Source organism: Camelus dromedarius, chromosome 18 (genome assembly GCF_036321535.1).
Source record: "Camelus dromedarius isolate mCamDro1 chromosome 18, mCamDro1.pat, whole genome shotgun sequence".
Classification (NCBI taxonomy): Eukaryota; Metazoa; Chordata; class Mammalia; order Artiodactyla; family Camelidae; genus Camelus; species Camelus dromedarius.
The window spans coordinates 25,539,301-25,549,680 of record NC_087453.1 but is presented as its reverse complement, the minus strand read 5'-3'; the positions used below and the strand labels follow the sequence as shown (position 1 = coordinate 25,549,680).

General features: G+C 49.6%; 1 protein-coding gene across 1 annotated transcript; it reads left to right on the top strand.

The window, feature by feature from the left end:
• The first annotated feature begins 418 nt into the window (after positions 1-418).
• PROKR2 (prokineticin receptor 2) lies at positions 419-9,318 on the top strand. Its single transcript, XM_031434219.2, has 3 exons — positions 419-818; positions 2,888-3,489; positions 6,312-9,318. Exons 2-3 carry the CDS (start codon positions 3,032-3,034, stop codon positions 7,006-7,008), a joined length of 1,155 nt encoding a protein of 384 aa, XP_031290079.1. The 5' UTR covers positions 419-818; positions 2,888-3,031; the 3' UTR covers positions 7,009-9,318.
• Positions 9,319-10,380: the final 1,062 nt, after the last annotated feature.

The following is a 10,380-nucleotide window of genomic DNA, read 5'->3' as shown; positions in this document are numbered from 1 at the left end:
GATGGTCTTTGGATGACCAAGGACTCTGGCAGTGGTGGGCATCGCAGGTGTTAGTGAAGTCTGAGGTCTTCAGGGTTGGAGCTTTGAGCAGGGAGCTCCGGTCCCCAGCTTCCTCCCGGAGGGTCTTCTTCCCCCTCCCCTAATCCCAAAGACCCGCTCTGCACTCTTCAGAGTATCCCCAGCGCCAGCTCCCGGAACGGTGGAATGCACCCTGGGCATTCCTGAAGGAGTCCCCGTGTAGCAGGAGTAGACGTTGTCACTGGGCTCCCCGGAAGACAGGATGTTCGGCTCCCTCACTGGTGACCCCTGTGGAGAGCCACACAGCGGGTGCAGAGGGCCTTGCAGGTTCATCCGACTCACATCAACCAAACTCGGTTATGTGGTCCCATTCACACCGGGGTACGAGGGCTCAGAAAGCCTTTCGAGGGGCCGACTCCGCAGCCTGGGGATCCGAGCCAATGAGGCTTGGGCTCCGTGCGCCTCGCGTCCTGGGAGCACCAGGTGCAGGAGGCAGCGCCCACCCTCCGCCTCCGAGCAGAGGCAGGCGGGGGGCCCCGGGGCGGAGCCCAGCGCCGGGCTGGCGCGCCCGGCGGGGTCCCGGACGCCAGGAAGAGCTGCGGGGGCGGAGCGCCAACTCTAGCGGGAACCCGGAGACCGCGACGAGCCAGGGAGGCGCGCGGGGACGAGGAAGAAAGAGGGACACCTCCTGCGCAGCGCCAGTACGGGTTCCCGAGGCGGGAAGCGAGCGGCTCGGCCCGCGACCCCCGACTCGGGTCGCCGGGGCCGCGGAGTGCGCCGGGGAGGAAGCGCTGAAGCCGGTACGTGCGGAGCTCGGCGCCGGCAGGGGGCTCCATCGGTGGGGTGGGGGCGTCGTCCCGGCTGAGGGCTCCGACGCCCACCTCTTCCTCGGGGACATTCGGGCTGCTTGGCCTGCTGCCACTCTCGGGATGCGCCCGGGCTGGCTCGAAGTAGGGGGTGGGGTGGCGGGGTGCCGGGAGATTACGGGGCAGGGGCGGGTAGGCTGGATGGGCAGTGTAGCCGCGAGCGGAGGGAGCCAGCGGGTGTCTGGGCGCACGCGCGGGCGCCAAACTGATGAGGAGGGCGTGGACGGGGGCACCTTCGGGAAAGGTGAGCAGAAAAGGGGAAGTGTCCCCGGGAAAATTCCTGCTCACCCTCTTCTCCCTCGACCTCAGTTTTCTTCCCGGCCGGAGGCCCCTCACGCTTTGCTCCTCGATCCTAAATTGCTGCCTAGATTCCCGCCCCTGCAAGGGCAGCACCTTTGGAGCCACACGGCCGCGCCCGGCGGTTAATAAGGGAGAGGATGGGTGGGGCTCCTGGAGCGGGTTGGTCGGGGCGAAGCTGGGGCGCGGACCTGCCCCAGCCCGGGCGCACGCCCCGTCCTCTCGGTCCGGGGACTGAGGAGCAGCGGAGCGTAGAGGCCGGGAGGGCGCGACTCCCGCTTCTCGGACTTGGGCTGCGTGATGTCTGCGAGGACTGCGTGTCCTGGAAAGAAGACACCTCCAGCTGCGGTCTTGAGCCTCCCCTGGGGTACACGGCAGGCGGGCGCGCCGCAGGTTGGAGTGTCCCCGTCACCCTGCGACTGCAGTCCCTTCCGGAGGCATTCCCTGTCCTTTGTTGTCTCCCTCTTCTAACAGGGTCGGGCCAAACCTACTGTCCAGTTTGGTCCGCTTCTTGCTACCAGCATCCCACGGCCCCTGCACTTGGAGTCCTTTCCTAGTGTGCCAAGAGGTAGGGTGTGGGGAGGGGGTTCATGGCTGGACGGCTGCGGCCTCCATTCTGCAAGCTGCTGAGGCCCGGGTTCTTTTTCCAGTCCCTTAGACACCTTGAACCCAACGGTGCTCTGTCTCCTAACGGCTCAGTACTTCAGAGACTATTTCTTCTCCGTGGGCATCTGGAGGTGCGGAGAATATGGAATATGTCCCGTAAGGGACAGTTCAGCTCTCAGGCCCTCCTGGGTCCTCACTGACACTCCTCCACCCCCTTGGATGGCTGTTTTCAGTTAAGCAAGGTCTTGGAGGAGCCACCACTTTCAGAGGTCCCAGACTTTGGTGACAAGATATGGTGCCTTCCAGTTAAGGCTGATTCTGGAAGGGAAGTGAGGGGCCTGGTGAAGGGGATAAGGGAGGCAGAAGGGGAAACAGATGGAGGACTTTTTTCTAAAGCTGGTTCTTAAAACGCAGCGGGAGCAGGAGAATTCCCTCCACCTGCAGAATCCTGGTCAGGATCCTCATTCATTGATTCAACAGACCCCTGTCCAGCCCCTACTCTGTGCCAGGCCCTGGGCTAGGCAACAGGAATTTGATTTACCAGAAAACTGGGATTCTGAGAGCATACATCACTGGCCCAAGTTGACTCAGCCTGTCCATATTAAAATGGTGACTTTGGATTGGCCAGAACTGAGGCCAGAACTGGCTGCTTTGGAGGAAACACCCTGCTGTATCCCAGTCCTCTCTCTTTATTGTCCCTGGCCAACAGATGGCACAACACTGTGACTGCCATAGATGCTGGGGCCAGCTGCCTGAAGCAGCCTGGGAAAACTTCCAGAAGACCCTGTGGGGCTTGATGTGGGGAGGGGGAGGGTCACTGGGCAGTCAGACTGACCCTGGCCCCTGGGAAATGTGCAAAGATACACATTCTTCTTGGGTGTCTCTGGAGAGTCCAATCCAACCTGTGCCCAGTCCCTCCTGACAGCTGAATTGCCAGGTGACAGTTCCCCGATTTCTAGATCTCATGTGCCCGCTGCCCTGCGCCCCAGGTAGCTCTACCTGTGGGTGGGCACTGGGGCTGGTTGGCCTACACCTGGGGGGCTCTGGGAGGGTGCTACCAGGTGTTCTGCATTTTGTCCTCTGGTCGTGTCTCCTTCCAGGATCCAGGATGGCACATTGACTCCTCAAGGATGTGAGCACGTGGCTAGGATCTCTGACTTCATGAGAAAAGAAGGTCTGGATGTCCAGCTCACAGTGCTCAGACCCCGGAGATTCCTGCACACCACTCACCAACAAGCTCCAACATGGCAGCCCAGAATGGAAACGCTAGTTTGGCAAGAAACTTCAATCCACCCCAAGACCATGCTTCCTCCCTCCCCTTCAACTTCAGTTATGGTGATTACGATCTCCCTCTGGATGAGGATGAAGATATGACCAAGACTCAGACCTTCTTTGCAGCCAAGATCATTATCGGGGTGGCACTGGTGGGCATCATGCTGATTTGTGGCATTGGCAACTTTGTCTTTATCGCTGCTCTCGCCCGCTATAAGAAGCTGCGTAACCTCACCAACCTGCTCATTGCCAACCTGGCCATCTCCGACTTCCTGGTGGCCATTGTCTGTTGTCCCTTCGAGATGGACTACTACGTGGTGCGCCAGCTCTCCTGGGAGCATGGCCACGTGCTCTGTGCCTCTGTCAACTACCTGCGTACCGTCTCGCTCTACGTCTCCACCAATGCCCTGCTGGCCATCGCTATCGACAGGTGAGGATGTTGGGCGGGGTAAAGACGGAGGCTGGGCCAGGCTGCCCCTTTCCTCACTTCAACTCTAACAGCTGGTATTACTCCAGATTCAAATGTTCACTGATCTATCAGAGCAAGAGGAGACCTGGTTTCTCCAGTTCTTGCTCATGTTCTCCCAAATGTGGGCTAGAGTGAGGATCCTGAGCCCCCCAGCTCTAGGCCATGCCCCATATACCACACCTGCCTCGAATACAGGCTTGTCCTATCACTGTAAGTGGCACCAAACACACAAAGCAAAAGCAGCAAGTTCAGGCAGGTTCCTACTTAGAAGCCACACTAATCAGATTAACCAGGGTAGCTTCCAGTCATGACAGCATGTGGGAACTCTTTCCTGTAACCACTACCCAGATCAAGATATAGAACTTTCCCATCCCCCGGAAAGCTTCCTGTGCGCCTCACCAGTCAATCTTCCACCCCAAGTAACCATTGATCTGATATGATCTGATCATCATAGTTTAGTTTTGCCTTTTCTTTAATTTCATAAAAATGGAATCATACAGTATGTACTCTTGTTTCTGGTGACTTTGCTGCAGAGCTGATTTTAAAATGAGATTACTGGGTTTGGTTGTGAGAAAAAAAGGGAAGGACATGCTTACCTTTCTTTTTAAATGTATTTGCATATATTTTCATGAGATGCTCTAGAAGTCCTAGAGTAAAATTTCTAATAGCAGCTTTGGACAAATCTGACACATGTTTTATTTATGTAAACAGTAGGTCAACATTGGACTCACCACTGGCTCTGTTGAAGGGCAATTGGAGTCATATCTTTTTGGTCCACCATTGTGAGTTGTGCTGAAAGTCTTTTTGATGATGTGTTTTTTAATCATCTTTTTTCCTTTTTATCTTCTTTCAACTCCAGTTTTTCCCTCATTTTCAGTGCTACTTAGGTTTTTTGTCCTTTTTAATCAACCAGTTGATTATTCTCCATTTATGATAATATAATACACATTCAGGTATTGGAGGCATCTTCCTTCTTATAACCTAATTCCTACAGGAAAAACAATTTTGTTATCACAGCTCTGAGGTTCTCAAGCCCTGAATCCAATGTTTATGAAACTTACCTATTAACCAACTGCACAGAATTTCCCAGGGAAAATGATACAAAGTATCATTGATCTCCAAAGCTGTAAGGTAATAAATTTGTGTTGTTTAAGCCACTGAGTTTGTAGTAATTTGTTACAGCAGCAACACTAAGCTGATACACTCAGCCGCCACAGAGAGACAGTGATAGTGAGATGTTCCTGCCCCAGTTGAGGATGGAATAGCCCATTTGTCCTAGTATCTAGCCCTTTGAGCCTTGTGCAAGTCATGCAGGTTAACTTGGAAAAGCTGGGTCCCATGGATGAGTGAAGAACTCCAGCAACCACTGCAGATTAGTATATCCAGCTAGGGTGCAGCCAGTGGTTGGGGTGGGATCCAACTTGTCTCGGGTCTTCAGAAAGCTGCAAACTGCAGGGAGCCATGCTGCCACGGGGGTTTCCTAATTGAATTCTGTGGGCTAGAGCTGCCAGTGGGCCAGAGACAGGCAAGAGAAAATAAAACAATTTTATGACAGAAGTATTGCCAGGGACAGACAGAAATAACATGGCAAAAGGCTTGCTTGGTCAAGTCAGAAACTTGAAAAGGTGACCAAAACGTCTAGTGACAAAAGAAGGGCACACTGGATAGAATTTCTACAGATGGCCTCCTGCTTTTGGTCACAATCTGACTCAGTCTCTAGGTATGGGGCACATGTTCATTTCCAAGGTTGAACTGTTTCTTCCCTACCCCTCATGCCTCTTCTCCTCCTCCACTTTCTCCACCACCTCCTCCTCTCTCCCCATAAAATGCACAGAAATGATTTCAGGACACTAAAGTATTTAAACAGGTGTTGTTAGGTTTCTCTGGAAAGAAGGTATTCAACCCATACAAATGAGCTGATTCCCCACAGAGGGCTCCAACCTCTTTCCCAGGCAGTGTTGCTCACTGGAAAGAGCAGGATAAAAGTTTTATGCTGTGTGCTGCTTTATGGTGTCAAGGCAACTTTATACACCTTCTCGTCTGAGCTTGTAACAGCCCCAAGAGTGGGTGTAAAAGCTTTATATCCAGACTGGATTCCATTCTGACACCAAGTGAGCTTGGGAAAGTCATTTCTATCTCACTAGATTCCACAGATTCCACCCTTAGCCCACCCCTCCTCCCCTGCTCTGTAATGCAGGATGACACCTGAGTGGGGAAGAAAGCCTCAGTCCACAGCCCTTCTTCCACCTCTACATCATGAGATATTTGGATTGAAGAGTTTTGAAAGAATTATGTGTTTAGGCAGAATGGCAAATTTAGGCAGATTGTGAAAGCCAACATGGTATCAGTAGTAGGTCTTATAATCATGATAGGCCACATGTATTTATTGAACACCTACTGCATGCCAAGCATTTCACTAAATATCCAACTTAATATTCACAGCAGCCCTGCAAGGTAGGTGTCATTTTATCCCATACTGCATTTGAGGAAACAAATCTCAGAGAGACTGAGTGATTCACTTCAGACCCCCAAATCAATCAAGTGTAAAGTCAGGATTTATTCTGTTTAACCCAAATCCTGTGCTGTTCCAACGAAACCACTCCTCTACTCCAAGCGCCAAGTGATGTTGCTAAAATAAGATGAAGCATGTTGACACTGAAAAATAGGTTCATGGGGACTCACCATGCCATTTTGTCTGCCGTTGTGTGTGTTTGGGTTAGTTGAAAACCAGTAATGATTCTAAGCACACAGCATTGTTATTGATGGCTTCCCTCCCCCACCAGATATCTCGCTATCGTTCACCCCTTGAAACCACGGATGAATTATCAAACTGCCTCCTTCCTAATCGCTTTGGTCTGGATGGTGTCCATCCTCATCGCCATCCCATCAGCCTACTTCGCAACAGAAACCGTCCTCTTCATCGTCCAAAGCCAGGAAAAGATCTTCTGCGGTCAGATCTGGCCAGTGGACCAGCAGCTCTACTATAAGTCCTACTTCCTCTTCATCTTCGGCATCGAGTTCCTGGGCCCCGTGGTCACCATGACCCTGTGCTACGCCAGGATCTCCCGGGAACTCTGGTTCAAGGCCGTCCCTGGTTTCCAGACGGAGCAGATCCGGAAGCGCCTGCGCTGCCGCCGGAAGACGGTCCTGGTGCTCATGTGCATCCTCACCGCCTACGTGCTGTGCTGGGCGCCGTTCTACGGCTTCACCATCGTGCGCGACTTCTTCCCCACCGTGTTCGTCAAGGAGAAGCACTACCTCACGGCCTTCTACGTCGTCGAGTGCATCGCCATGAGCAACAGCATGATCAACACCGTGTGCTTCGTGACCGTCAAGAACAACACCATGAAGTACTTCAAGAAGATGCTGCTGCTCCACTGGCGTCCCTCCCACCGCGGGAGCAAGTCCAGCGCTGACCTCGACCTCAAAACCAGCGGCCTGCCAGCCACGGAAGAGGTGGACTGTATCAGGCTGAAGTGACCCACGGGTGGTTCACAGTTGAAAACCCAAAAGCCAGTACTTGGAGGACAACTCGCCAGTAACCAGGTTCATGGCTGCACAGAGAATGGGCGACTGGGTTCACCCACCACTGCCCGCAAGGAGCTGGGTGCTTCTGGAGTCCTAACATGCGATAAAGCGAGACACAAACCGCAGCAGCTGACGTTCACTGATGTCTGCTCAACACCTACTGTGTCCACAGCCACACCAGTGAGATTAGACGGGGGCAATGGGAGCTGATATTTGCTGATTACCTACAGTGTGCAAAAATGTTTAAATAGCAAAATGAAATGACAGACGCTAGTGGAGTCACCAGGCTACATCCAGATATTTAGGTGGTCAGACCACAGATGGTTGTCTGGGCTCATTCGTCACCTTCCCTCCTTCTGTATCTGTCAGTGCAAAAAGTCAAAAGGCTGCAGAATACAGCGCTTAGACACAATGGATAAGTTAAGAGCATGGGGTTTACAGCCTCATGAGAAGAGAGTTCATGCCATCACGCTGAGCTTTCCCACCCAGTTCTCATGACCTCCCTAGAACATTCTGGATTGTAACTGCCAGAAAAGAATTTTTCTCATAGCCGGGTCATTGATTATCTATAATGGTATAAGTTCAAAGGGAAGAGTCAAAAAATCTCTTTTCCACTGATGTTTGAAACCCCATCATTCTTTTGGGTGAAGACAGACAATCCTGAGATGAGGAACACATCCAGTTCCCCACACCTTAATGTAAAGGATGTCAGGAGCTCTAGTGTCAGGGAGGAAGGAGACAGAGAAATGTGTGGCATTTGCCCCTCGCAATGAACATAACCTGTATGGCCATTTTGCTAAGGCCTGGACCACTTTTTGAGAACACACACTCTTTTGTAAAGATGAGCTCCACTTGAAATCCAAGGACCTGGGTTCAAGTCCTAACTCATGTGACCTAGATGTTTACTCTCTCTGCATTTCAGTTTTGCTTCAATGAAATAGAAATGAAAATAATCTTCTCTATCTATCTTATACGACTGTTGGGAGATCCTGTTGAGGTCATAGTTTGCGAAAGTGCTTTTCAACTATACAAGTGATAAGAATGAATAAGTGATGTTAAACAATTTGTTTGGGCTCCATCCTCTGTGGCTTATTATAGAGAAACCCTCCCACTCTTTCATCCTTATTCTTTGGACTAGTGACCCCTGAACTCTTCAAAGTGCAGCCCATCTATATGAGGGCAAAAAAGAAATCCTTGTCCTGGGTTATAATCAGGGAGATTCAACCTCATAGTCTCAGCGACCCGCCCCTTCTCCCCAACCTTCAGTATCCCCATGGTCATAGAAGTATTGACAATCTTCCCTGCATGTTACCAAACAGCACACCCTAGGGCTGCCTAAATGTGTATACATCTGTAGTCACTGTTAATATTTGTCCTCCTTTCTTCCTGATTCATTTTGAAGCAGAGATGATACAAATGGTAATTGGTTTGGGATTGACCCACATTTGGATAATTCCTGCTTTTCTATAGAGAAGGGGTTATTTAGTTGTTTGCTTATGTGTGTGTGTTTAATTAAAATTGTTGTTTTTTTTAATCCAACAGTGAAGTTTCAATCAACATTTTCTTCCATCACCACCCAGGAGCTTCACGTTCATCAAAATCACTGTACCCTCAGAAAATGCAAACTCATCTTAACATTAGGCCAAGCCAAATTGTTTATAAATTATGGTTTTACAAAATTACATAATGCATTCTAAAGCCAAGCAAGTAAATGTTTGGGGTTACCTGCATTTTCACAAATATAATAACCATTTTTACTTAATATCCCTGTCCTGACTCTTCTCCTAATAAGGTGATTCTTTAAGAGTAGACTGTTACCAATTGTGCCTGGCAAAAGAATTCAGCCCCTTTTTCCTTTTTATATTAAAATGTACCATCCTCCCTTCATTTAAATTTAATGGAAAAACTTTTGTAAATATCAGTGTGTATTTGTGATTTTCCAGTGAATAAAAGTGTTATGTTGTTATCAAATGAAATAATTAACGCATGGTATCTTAACCACACTGTTCATGCATTTCCCCCACTAATCTTCTATATGTTAGTATGTTTAGGTATAAATGAAGTAATAGCCACCTAAACAGTTCAACCCTGAAGCAGAGGAGGAAGTTCTTAAAGACATTTTTAGGACAGTGGCAGCTCACACCAGCAACCAGTCTCATCTTGGTCACACCCCTCAAGCTGACAGCCCAGGAGGGCGCTCATGCATGTTAATCAGAGAGCCATGCTCCGTGGTCACGTTACCCCTTCGGTTTAAAATCATCTTGTTTAGTGAAAACCGCTGTCTGCGTGGAGACCGTTGATTCATCTAACTGGTGTTAAGGTAATAAATTAATTGCACTTCTGTTTACCCTTTTCTTAAGACTGATTAATGATAAGCCTAAGATACTTGCAACATGCTGAGATATATAAACATTTATACATACTATTATAGATTGAAAATTTAATCTCCTTTGGCAAAACAGATCCATATCTTCTGCCAGAATAAGAGAAAAGATGGCTTTGTGATGATGCTATTAGAGATTTTTCTTTCAGCATCTGATATCTAAAATAAGTTAATTCTCAAATTGAAGAAATCAAAAGGTCGCTTCAGGATCTTCAGGGATAAAAGCCAATTCCAGACTTGTGAATAGAAAACTTCAAGTGAGTTCTGTGTCTCGGGGAAAATGTTGGCTTTGAATCATATCTCCTTAATTTAACCATTATCTCCCCTTTGGGCTCAAGAAGACACACACACACATATGCTCGCAGGCCCATGTCTCAATAGGACACCAAAGGAGGAAAAGGACTTTTAAGGGATGCAATTCAACTCACTCCTTTCTTAGATGAGAAGATCTAAATACCAAAGGAGGAAATGACTTGCTTAAGGATGCAAAGCTAACACCTGCTGGGGCCAAAACATTACCCCAAGGTCTCACTCTGGTCCAGTGAACTGCACTCAGCAACTACCCCCTGAGTCCAAAGGAGAGAACCTCCTCTATAAATGTTTAAAGGACCATTTAAGCTGGTTCCTAACCTCTTGGGAGAATCTTAAACTGCACAAAAGATACCTTTCTTCCCTCTGGCAAGCAAAGAGTGCATCCCACCCGAGGGACTTCATCACTCAGACTCCAGGATTGCAGAGAAATCAGAACTACATCAGGGCCACTCTGGTGCTCCTGCTGTTCTTACTCCCTGAGAGAAATGCTCCCACTGGGAGAGGTCTGAACACGCTTGACTTGAATGTACATGGAGCTGTTTGGATGTGGGCTAGAGCTGTGTGGGAGAGCAGGTTGTGATGAGGTGACTCTGGCCCCAGGAAAACCAGGTGACGGGAGAAGGGGCAGA